Source organism: Phocoena phocoena, chromosome 16 (assembly GCF_963924675.1).
Source record: "Phocoena phocoena chromosome 16, mPhoPho1.1, whole genome shotgun sequence".
Classification (NCBI taxonomy): Eukaryota; Metazoa; Chordata; class Mammalia; order Artiodactyla; family Phocoenidae; genus Phocoena; species Phocoena phocoena.
In genome coordinates this window covers 28,822,387-28,834,633 of record NC_089234.1, presented here as the reverse complement: position 1 = coordinate 28,834,633, position 12,247 = coordinate 28,822,387, and the positions used below count along the sequence as shown (strand labels likewise).

The 12,247-nt window shown below is 44.1% G+C and overlaps 1 protein-coding gene across 1 annotated transcript in view; it reads left to right on the top strand.

Annotated features, from left to right (window-relative positions):
* The first annotated feature begins 8,465 nt into the window (after positions 1-8,465).
* The window catches only part of CNNM1 (cyclin and CBS domain divalent metal cation transport mediator 1), a 46,644-nt gene continuing 42,862 nt past the window's right edge, over positions 8,466-12,247 (top strand). Inside the window, exon 1 of the mRNA XM_065893970.1 lies at positions 8,466-10,029. Within this exon, the coding sequence (XP_065750042.1) occupies positions 8,466-10,029 (1,564 nt within the window). The remainder of the gene's footprint in view (positions 10,030-12,247) is intronic.

Here is a 12,247-nt window from a genome sequence, read left to right as displayed (position 1 = left end):
TCCAAGCCAAAAGAGTGGACAGAGAAAAGTCCAAGCATAAGCTACAGCAGCCTAAAGACGAAAAAGCATAGTTCATGGGAGACGATGAAGGACATTCAATATGGCTGACTGCTGGGACAATGCAAGCAAGCAGTTAAGAATATTGGCTCTGAAAGTCAATTACATGAGTTCAAATCCCAGCGCTGCCACTTACCACCCTTGAGAAGCAAGGTGATGAATAGAGAGAAGGCAGTTCATGAAGGATTTTGATAAGCCATGTCATAAGCAATAGAGAGCCATTGGAAGCAGAGGATTGATATAATCAGATTTCTGTTATATACGTATGGATCTCTTCCCAGACAAACAAAAGCTAAGGGAATTGATCACCACTGACCTTCCTTGCAAGAATTGCTAAAGTGGTTTCTTTAAGCTGAAATGAAAGGACACTTAATTAAAGGAACTTAATTAAAGTCTAGCAAAATTCGTCTCCAAAGTCCCTCGCAGCTCCAACAATCAGTGGTTCTATGCTGAAGTTGAAATGAAGAGACTTTTGATTAATTTGATTTCTCAGCAACACAATTTAAATGCGGAGTTTCATTTTTCCTCTTTTGCTCTGTGCTGTTGTTTGAATGGGTTAATCGTGTCAAATGTATGCTTTTAATTGTTTCTTGTTTCTTGCCTCCAAATTCCCAAATGCTAATCAACAATTTTCCACTAATGAAGTGTCCAAAACCAAAAACAGCATCCCAGGTGCTATCTTACTAGGGCCAAACAGAAAGAGCCATTATCTCCGTGCTTTGTGACAAAAGGTCAGTGTTATATTTTTCTCACAATATTATACAACAGACATGTATCTAGTTCGCCATTTAGCGTCACCCTTGGGCCTCTTACAGACATTACTATTTTCCAGGTGTTGCCCTCCCCATGAAAAATTTTCTTTCCAATTACTTTTCCCCAGATGCCTCAACTTGAAATTTTTTCAAGTTGAGTGTCATTCTCTTTGCCATATTGCTAATGTTTTATGTAATTTCTTTGGCTTTCCTGGTGTTTGGAGTGTATCCTCTTTTGGGGTCATCTGCAAATTTCATTAGCATATTTGTGGACAGGATGTAGCTGGAAGGGAATTGTTGAGGGATCCATCTTCTGTTCCTTTATTAATTAGGAACTGCTTCTAGAAATGGAGAAGGAACCCCGTCATCAAAAGTAGAAATTGCCTCTGCTCTTTTCTTACACATATGCACCCACACACACATGCACACACGCATTCACCCGCTTAAAAATCTTCTCAATTCTATGAATTTCCCTCTCTGAAAAAAAAAGCAAACAAACTCCTTGCCATTATATAGAACAAAATCTCTATATCAGGGGTCCCTAACATAAGGATCATGGATGGGCACAATGCCACTGGATGGCATGAATGCCTGCAATTGTATTCACAACATATTCACGTTATTGTGTCCTTGAGTACATGTGCAGTTTTCTAGGGAGAGGCCCGTAGCTTTCATTAGAATTCATAGGGGTGTGTAAATCCAAAAAAGTTTAAAAACCACTCTTTTATATCATTGTTTCTCAAAAAGTGAACCAACAGTCAGCTGTATTGGAACCCCATGAGATGCTTGTTAAAATGCAGATTCTTGGGTCCTATTCAAGATCTACAGAATCAAAATAGAGACAGGAATGTGCATTTTAAAATTAAATGTAAATTGGTTTTGAATAGGAAATGTAAATGGTACAAAATTTAAAAGATCAAAAGGGAAAAGTCTCTCTTCTATCCCTGTTGCCCAACTACCAGTTTCTCTTCAGAGAGGCAACCACTGTTAGCAGTTTCCTGTGTATCCTTCTAGAATCTGTTAAAAAAAAAAAAAAACTCCCAAGTGATTTTCATGATTTTTATGCATAAAAAATTTGAGAATCATTGATCTACAAAGAAAAAAATTAATGTTTGCCTGAATTAAAGACTGTCTTAATAAGACTGACTTTCTCTCCTGCCCATCTGAGAACCAAATTATCCCGGAAAACAATACACAAGCCAATCACATATTAATAGCTTTCAATTCCCACCCCCTCTCAGTAAAGAAAACATCTTCAGTGGTTTTTTTTTTTCTGTTTGACTGGAGGTTATTGTCCCCGCTTTCAACCCTTTGTGACCCAGGCTGGTACGCCCCACTGGATTTCTTGATTCAGGTGTTGAATGAACTGATTAGTTCGTGACCGAAGTGGGGCCGAGCTTCTGACTGCCCAGATGCTAGAGAGTAATCATTCCCCTAAAAAGCTCTTGACATTTTTGGTGGAAAAAAGTCTCCCTGCCCTGGGCAGGGGCTTCTCTTATTAACTGATAGAAATTCCTATATCTGAGAAATGCTGTGCACACAATTAACTGTTTGTGTAGGCTTTTTTTATATAATTTTTTTAAATTTATTTATTTATATTTGGCTGCATTGAGTCTTCGTTGCTGTGTGCGGGCTTTCTCTAGTTGCAGTGAGCAGGGGCTACTCTTCGTTGTGGCACGCGGGTTTCTCATTGCGGTGGCTTCTCTTGTTGCGGAGCACGAGCTATAGGCACGCGGGCTTCATTAGTTGTGGCTCGTGGGCTCTAGAGTACAGGCTTGGTAGTTGTGGCGCACGGGCTTAGTTGCTTCACGGCATGTGGGATCTTCCTAGACCAGGGCTCAAACCCGTGTCCCCTGCATTGGCAAGTGGATTCTTTTTTTTTTTTTTTTTTTTTTTTTTTTGGCAAGTGGATTCTTAACCACTGAGCCACCAGGGAAGTCTCCACAAACAACTGTTTATTGTAGACATTAACAAGTGCAGGCCGTTTTACCCTTGCTCTATCAGGAAGCTCCATCTCCGTGCTTCCGTCTGAGTTGGTCCAGGGCTTCAAGCTGAGTAAAGCATGCGTTAACGTTTTCAGATATGTAGAACTGTTGAATATATGTCCTATAAAAGAGCAGATGTACTTTTAATGCCAGCTCCAAACTTTAGCCCTTTCAATTCAATTTCACACCCGAAAGGCTAACAAATATATAAAGACATGCTCAAAGTTGTTAGAAATCAGAGACATTCCAATTTTTTAAATGAGATAGCACTTCACGCCCATTAGCTTGGCCAAATTTGGAAAGTGAATAATACTAAGTGTAGGCTAAGATGTAGGAAAACAGGAAACTTCAGGCACTATTGGTGGAGAGTAATCTGGCTGTACTGAGTGAAATTAAGTGTATGTGTATACTGTGACCCAACAGTCCCACAGTGGGTACATCCCACAGGAATCCCCCACTGGTCCAGTAGGGAATGGTAAGGATGTCACTGTGGCTTTATTGGTGGTAGTGGGAAGTTGATGGCAATCTAAGTGTCCATCTCTAAGGGAATGGATTAAATTAATGTTATGGCTATCCACTGTGGAAGACCACCCAGCATTTAGAAATATCAAACCAGGCGTACATTCAGCAACATGGACACATTTTACAAGCATAGTGTTGAGTGAAAATGTGATAAACAGAACAAGTGAAAATTAAAAGCACAGACAGAGTAGATCAGTGGTTGCTAAAGGCTGGGTCAGGGGAAGAGAAGCATGCTAATGGGTAAGGGTCTCTTTTGGGGGTGCCTGAAAATATTCTAGAATTAGGAAGTGATGACGGCTGCACAACTTTATGAATATACTAAAAACCACTGAAATGTATAGCTTAAAAGGGTGAATTTTATGGTATGTGAATCATGTTGCAATAAAAGAAAAAATACACACAAACCAATATTGTCTACTTGTTTTAAGGACATATCAAAAAGTTGGAATGGCTGCCTGAAAGGGGAGGGGATGGGATTGGGATTAGGATGGAGTGGAGGAGGCCTTTTCAAAGCCCATGGACTGAGGAAGTTGATTAACTCAATCCTTTGTGCCTGTGATAAAACCAACCAATAAACAACAATAACAACAGAGTATGGGGGTGGGGAGAAAAAAAGGAAAAACATGTTCACAAGTAGTTTTAATGAGGGAAACCATGCTATAATGATGAATGAAAAGAAATAGAATACAACAGTTTTAGGAATATTATATGTGCAACTATGTAAGATGATGTATGTAAATGGGCAAAAATATGACAGGTAGCTATAGTACAGTATCATGTAAAATTGTGGGGTATAGTGGCAGTGCTTCTGCCACTGGTTGCATAATCTTGGCCACCATGGTACTTAATCTCTCTGTAGCTTAGCTTCCTCATATCAAGTGAAAATAATAATAACACGTACTTCCAAAAGTTCTTATGAGAATTAAATGAGTTGATTTATGCCTAATACGTAGTAAACCTTATGTAAGGGTTAGCTGGCATTATTTTCTTAACTTTAAACTATAGTCTCTGGATTCAGACTGTGTATCCAACTGAGCTCCGCTACCCACCAGCAACGTGACTTTCACAAAGTTACCTATCGTGAGCCTCAGTTTTCTCATCTATTGTGAGGATTAAAAGGGATAATATACTTGGCACATGATAAAGCACTTGATAAATGTCAACAGGTTATATTATTAGGGATATTATTAATACATTGTCATAGTTTTAAAAGTATTACAAAAAAGAATAGAAGGTACAAAATATATTTTTCATGTTCTTCCTAATGTATAAATTCTTCCATTTTCATTTCATTTCATTTTGGGAATAGTCTGCCCAGACCTTCCTCTTTGTCCTCAGGTTATATACTTGCATGGCACTTTGACATCTCTTTCATGGGAGTAATTAATTAATTAGATAGGTAAGCAGTTTCCGGTTCACGTCTGTCATCCTCAGTGGAATCTAAACTCAGTGATGGCAAGGATGGTATCTGTCTATGTACAACATCTAGCACAGGGCCTAGCCCTTTGTTGACTAACAAGTATTTATTGATGAATGAACAGGTAATGAAGTAAACAAAAGCATTTAAATACATACGTTCTGAAATAGCAGAGTCATGAGATTAAAGGCAAGTGTCATTTCCTTCATCTCTCTGGGAAGTGAGGAGTTGCTCATTTTGTAAGATAGGAAGATAGTCAACATTCAGATTCTGGGGAGCTGTTTTTGGCAGCTCTTCCTTACTAGAATCACACTGCTTGAACCTGTCCCCAGGAATCCTTTCAGCTACAGTAGAGCTTTGGAAACCCAGTACTTTTCCAGATTAACTCCTGCTCAGAAAAGGAAAAGTACTCAGTCTCTCTAGATTATCTTCACCTGGTGTACATTAGTCCTTACTCACTGTCTCATGAAAGGGTAGGGACCTTAAAACTGTCTTTCATTTCACAGATAAGAAAGTGGGTCCAGAAAAGTGAGTTGAAAGCCTAACATTGTTAATAATAGAGCTGGTATAACTAGAAATGATATCACCCTTACAGTTCTCTCTCTGTCAATATAATATATCCAATAATGTAACAGCATCAGTCATTAAAAATTATGTTTATGAAAGAATTTTTATTACATTAGGGAAAATGTTCTTGATATGTTAAGTGACAGAAGCAGACTAAACTTGTATGCATAATATGTATTCAATTATATATGTGTGTGTGTTTGTTTCTCGGTTATCTATGTAGAAGATAAAAAAAGAAATGTGTCAAAATATTAACAGTGTTTATCTCTGGTTGGTGGGGTTATAGTTTATTTTTACGTAAGCTTTTCTGCATTAAAACTTTATTTTCAATAGGAATGTAATACTTTATATGAGAAATTTAGGTTTTTAAATTCCTAATTGAATATTTTTGAAAGCTTCTGTTTTGGTACAGATCAACCCCGTGGAGTGAGGGAGCATAAACCTAGAGTCCAAAGAAGTTTTACGAGTCATTTCACCTGATCTGTAAAATGGTTATTGTTATATCTACTTCACAGGGCTCTGTGTGTGTATATGAAGCAATAGATATGAAATCCCTTTGTAACTCTAAAGCTTGATAAAGGTGTTAGGTTGATAAAGATCCTTTATCATCCTTGATAAAGGATGATTAAGTCCTGTGACCAAAAAGAGGTGGGAGGGCTTCCCTGGTGGCGCAGTGGTTGAGAGTCTGCCTGCTGATGCAGGGGACACGGGTTCGTGCCCCAGTCCGGGAAGATTCCACATGCCGCGGAGCGGCTGGGCCCATGGGCCATGGCCGCTAAGCCTGCGCATCCGGAGCCTGTGCTCCGCAACAGGAGAGGCCCCAGCAGTGAGAGGCCCGCGTAACGCAAAAACAAAAAAAGAAGTGGGAGAACCCTTAGGATAACAGGTACCTTTGTGCTGAGGAGCTTAGGCCGGGAGAGGAGAGAGATCTAAGTGTCAGGACAAAAGTGAGAATATTTTTTTGCCAATACTTAACAGAAGCAATCACATGCCTGACACCTCTTCGCTCTTTCCCCTACATTTCCAATAAATGCCTCAATGTTCTCTCTCTAGATTAAACCTTCCTTCCGTCTCTTAAGCAGCCCATGCAAGAGGCAACTTGTAGTGCACAAGATCTGGTGTATTTTAAGGCAGTGGCAGGTTTGTTTCACACTCCTGTCGGAAAGCGTGAAAGGCAGCCTATGTGAGCAGCAACCCACTAAGGCCTGTTTAGTCTCAAACTAGGAAGTGGCTATTTCCACTCTGGATGATAAGAGTTTGTTATGAAAAGAAGGTAACTTTTAGCTGGGACCATTTGTATTGAGCTTTATCCTTTGCAAGTCTTTCTCAGTCAATATCTTTGGAGTTCTATGAAAAATAAGATTTCACATATGATTTTTTTTTAATTAGAGATGTCAAAGGTAGTATGCCTAATTATTGTTATTTTTCTATTTTAAAAAGTAATACAGGGACTTCGCTGGCGGTCCAGTGGTTAAGACTCTGCACTTCCAAGGCAGGCGGCGCAGGTTCCATCCCTGGTCGGGGAACTAAGATCCCACATGCCACATCCCACATGCGGTGCGGCCAAAAAATATAAAAAAATAAATAAATAAAATAAAATTATTTTAAAAAGTAATACAGACCTGTGGTAAATTTACCCAAGAGAGATGAAAATATATGTTCACACAAAAACCTGCACACAAACATTTATAGCAGCTTTATTCATAATTGCCCAAAACTGGAAATAACTCAAAAATTCTTTAACTGGTAAATGGATAAACTGTGATATATCCATGTAGTAGAATACTACCCAGCCATAAAAAGGAATGAACTATTGATAAACACAGCATGGATGACTGTCAAATGCATTATTGCTAACTTAAGTAAGGGAAGCTAGAGACAAAAGCTTGCGTATTGTATTATTCCATTAACACGACATTCTGGAAACGGAAAACTGTAGGAGAGAACAAATCAATAGCTGCCAGAGGATGAAATGGGGGGAGAGCTATGGCCACAAAGAGACGGAAAGAGGGAATATTGGAGAATGATGGCACTATTTTGGATTGTGATCGTTACATGAATATTTGCCAAAACTCATAGAACAGTACGCCAGGAAGTGAATTTTACTATATAACTTTCTTAAATAAATGCATAAAAGTAAAGTAACAGGCCCATGGTAAGTTCAAACAATACAAGGAATTCAGTAAAATGTCTCCCTCCTAGCTCTTTATGGTGATAGAATAGTTCTGCATTTTGATTTCAGCAATGATTATATAAATCTATACATGTAGTAAAATGAGACAAAACTATACACACACATTATACCAGGGCCAATTCCCTGCTTTTGGCATTGTACAATATAGGCCTGCTCCCCAGAGGTGAACACTATTACAGATTTCTTGTGTATCCTCTGCATATTAAATCTAATATTTTATATATGTATATATGTACATATACATTTATACTTACATACTTTTAATACAAACAGTAGCATATTTTACACTCTGTTCTGCACCTTGATATTTTGCAGCTATTACTTTGGAGATATTTCCATATCACAAACACATGGATCCACATCATTATTTTCTTCTGCTGCATAGTATTCGATCGCACAGTGGTATAATAACTTAATTCAACGGTTTCTTATTAATACATATTTGGATTTTAACAAGGAATTTAACCTAAGAATTTGTAAAATTTTAAAACATGAAAGGTCAGCTGAAGTTGAGACCAAACACAGATTCAGGACTCGTCTCCAGAATATCTTTTGACCAGAAGAGGGAATGCAAGAGGCAGGAGGAGAGGCGAAATGCTGGGAAATTTCCCTGGCCAATGGTGAAGTGGCAGGACCAGACGGGAAATTCTGCCCGGTAGGAGTTCGCTGAGGGGCGCCCTACTGCTGGAATAGGAGGCCGTGCTTCAAGACAAGCCTTCCTGAGGCTGCAACTCTGCCGTACTCAAGTGCGTCGGGGTCACGCACCGTGCAGTGATGCGTGACCATCTCCAGCCTCCCGCCGGGACCCACTGCCCGGGCAGGGTCTGAACCCCCACCGCCTCCAGCTCACGCGCGCAGGGGTGCGTACACGTGGTGACCTGCCTGGGGCCGGGTTCCCGGCTCCGGCTCCTCCTCCCTCCAGCTCTCGTTAGGCTTTCTGCAGTATCACGTGCAGCCGCGCCGGGGGCAGGATGGCGGCTGCGGCAGCAGCGGTGGGTGTCAGGCTCCGAGACTGCTGCAGCAGGGGCGCTGTGCTCCTGCTCTTCTTTTCCCTGTCCCCTCGGCCCCCGACCGCCGCCGCCTGGCTGCTGGGCCTGCGGCCCGAGGACACCGCTGGAGGCCGCGTGTCCCTGGAGGGGGGCACCCTGCGCGCCGCCGAAGGCACCAGCTTCCTCCTGCGCGTCTATTTCCAGCCCGGGCCCGCGGCGCCCGTGGAGCCGGTGCCCACACCCACCCTTTCCCCAGGGGAGAATGGCACCGGGGACTGGGCTCCACGGCTCGTGTTTATCGAGGAGCCTCCGGGCGGGAGCGGCGCGGCGCCCAGCGCTGTTCCCACGCGCCCCCCGGGGTCGCAGCGCTGCCGCGAGCAGAGCGACTGGGCATCGGACGTGGAGGTCCTGGGGCCCCTGCGCCCCGGAGGCGTGGCGGGCTCAGCTCTAGTCCAGGTGCGGGTGCGGGAACTGCGTAAGGGCGAGGCAGAGCGAGGCGGCACGAGCGGTGGCGGGAAGCTCTTCTCTCTGTGCGCCTGGGACGGGCGCGCCTGGCACCACCACGGCGCCGCCGGCGGCTTCCTGCTGCGCGTACGCCCGCGGCTCTATGGCCCGGGCGGGGACCTGCTGCCCCCCGCGTGGCTGCGGGCGCTCGGAGCGTTCCTGCTGCTCGCCCTGTCTGCCCTGTTTAGCGGCCTGCGCCTGAGCCTGCTCTCGCTGGACCCGGTGGAGTTACGGGTGCTGCGGAACAGCGGCTCGGCCGCCGAGCAGGAGCAGGCGCGCCGAGTGCAGGCCGTGCGCGGCAGGGGCACCCATCTGCTCTGCACCCTGCTCCTGGGCCAAGCCGGAGCCAACGCGGCTCTGGCAGGCTGGCTGTGCGCCTCGCTGCCGCCGGGCGTCGGGTCCACCGGGGAAGACTACGGCGACGCGGGGACTCACTTCCCCTGGCTGCCGGCGCTCGTGTGCACCGGCGCCGTGTTCCTGGGCGCAGAGATCTGCCCCTACTCGGTGTGTTCGCGGCACGGGCTGGCCATCGCCTCCCACAGCGTGTGCCTGACCCGGCTCCTGATGGCGGCCGCTTTCCCCGTGTGCTACCCGCTGAGCCGCCTGCTGGACTGGGCGCTGCGCCAGGAGATCAGCACCTTCTACACGCGGGAGAAGCTGCTGGAGACGCTGCGGGCCGCAGATCCTTACAGCGACCTGGTGAAAGAGGAGCTCAACATTATCCAGGGCGCCCTGGAGCTGCGCACCAAGGTGGTGGAAGAGGTGCTGACCCCTCTTGGGGACTGCTTCATGCTGCGCTCCGACGCTGTGCTGGATTTCGCCACTGTTTCCGAGATCCTGCGCAGCGGCTACACTCGCATCCCCGTGTACGAGGGCGACCAGCGGCACAACATTGTGGACATTCTGTTTGTCAAGGACTTGGCCTTCGTGGACCCCGACGACTGCACGCCGCTTCTCACGGTCACCCGCTTCTACAACCGGCCCCTGCACTGCGTCTTCAATGATACCCGGCTGGACACGGTGCTGGAGGAGTTTAAGAAGGGTGAGCATGTGGTCTAATCTCCTCCCTCAACTCCTACCCCCTTAAAAAGTATTACCCTCTCATAAACACGTGAGGCTTCAGGTACCCAAAGCCGCTTCTCTCCTATGGTACCAAAAACTCAAGGAAGGCCCTACCTCATGGCTCCCTGGGTCTTTTCATTTCACTTCTCCCTACCTTCCTTGAGGCTGATTGAGTCCCTGCCTCTTCCCGTTTACTTGGCTCACAGGATGCACTGCATTCCTCATTCATTGCATTCCAGTATTTTTTCAGGGCCTACCAGTTGCCGGGTATTGTGCGGATAGGACTCAGGAGATAGCCCTTGGAGGGCACTGCGTAGCTCCCCATTGCAGGAGGTACCTCTAAGGGTTCCCATAACAAGCAGTCTTTGCTTCCTCTCTGGGTGGGAAGCTCACCATTTCCAATTCCAGGGCAAACTCCATTGCTGGACAGCTCCAGCTGCTGAAAATGTATTTCCTACAAGGAGCAGAAATTTATGTCTCCAGAGCTTCTCTGTGGGCCCTAGTTCTGCCCTTTGAATCACATAGAGTAAGCCCCAGACACCTTAGCCATTCTTCCCCCATATTCATCTTTCCATCAACTATGCCTTGGACACACATCAAGTACCCAGGTTGGAGATTAAAAATTGACTAAGGCAGTGAGGTCCTTGTACTTCTGGGAACTCTGGTCCCATGAAGTAAGGTAGATCTAGACCTGAGGAAATATTCTGGTAAAGGGAATCACTAAAAAACCTGCATATCCAAATGAATGGGGTTTCCTTCAGAGCGGTCACATCCTCTGCCCTTGACGTCATGCCTATAACATGTTTACTCCATTTCTGGGGTTTGCCTTTGGAAACTGTCTTCTGAGGTTGAGAACAATTCACTCCAGAAAAATCAGCCTGAATACTTTAGGGTTGATCCTCTTGACATTACACAGTTTGACTGGTCCCCCGAGTAACCAGAGTTGACCCAGAAGGACCCTTGGTTGTTTTTGAAAATCAAATCTACCTTCCAGAGTCACAGTTGAGAGCGTTCAGAAAACTATCTCACAGACCCTGAAAGCAATTCCAGAAATGATTTGAGAACAGTGACATGGTTAGAATAAGTGTAGAACCTCCCAGAATAACTATTTTGAAAGAGGCATTCATCTGTACTTACGAGTTGGCATGTTTATTGAAAGCAAAACAAAGCAAATAATTAATCCCCTGACTTTAGAATCAGGTTTCAAATGTACCTTCCCTGTGGCTAGCAGGAATCTCATTTGACTATGTGTTTTTGATACATTTCTTTGTTTGTCAAAAATTCAATCTCATTTCATTATCAGCACAGGTACTCTTTGTATATAAAGACTTTGCATACAGAGAGAAATCTGGGGTCTTCCTCCTGCCACAATATTTTAAAACAAGTGAAATTGTGTTAAATATCAAAAAGTAACCTGAGAAAGGGGAAAAAGTCAAAAACCTACTTTCAGTCTCTCAGATTTGGAGAAAGAACAGCCCTATGCTTTGTATTGATATCATGAGAAGGGGAAGGAAATGTATATATACTGCAGCTGTTTTAGCCCAGTCTGGCTACTGTCTCACCCTCTTCTGTCTGTCTCCCCCCAGTCCTTCCATGACTCATTCCCATTGCATTCAGAGGTTCATCCATACACTTTTAGCATTTTTCTTAACATTTTGTGTACCCTACAGAAGGGAGTCTTGGTTCTGGGCATAAAAGCTATGAAAATCTATATTAGTTTGCTAGGGTTGCCATAACAAAATACCATAGACTGAGTGGCTTAAACAACAGAAATTTCTTTTCTCACAGTTCTGGAGGGTGAAAGTCCAAGACCAAGGTGTTGGCCGGTTTGGTTTCTTCTGAAGCCACTCTCCTTGGCTTGCAGATGGCTCTGCCTTCTTGCTGTGTCCTTACGTGGTTGCCCCTCAGTGTGTGTGTGCTCAGCCCTGGAGTCTCTCTGTATTTGAATCTCTTCTTATAAGGACACCAGTCAGATTGGATTAAGGCTTACCCTATCAGCCCCTTTTTAATTTAACCACCTCTTATGCGTGATAGCTAAGATAGAGTTCATTGTCACGCGCTGCCAGACAAGATTTTTTTTTATTGAGGTATAGTTGATGTACAATATTATTTAAGTTTTAGGTGTACAACCTAGTGATTCACAGTTTTTAAGAGTTACATTCCATTTATAGTTATTGTAAAATATTGGCTATATTTCT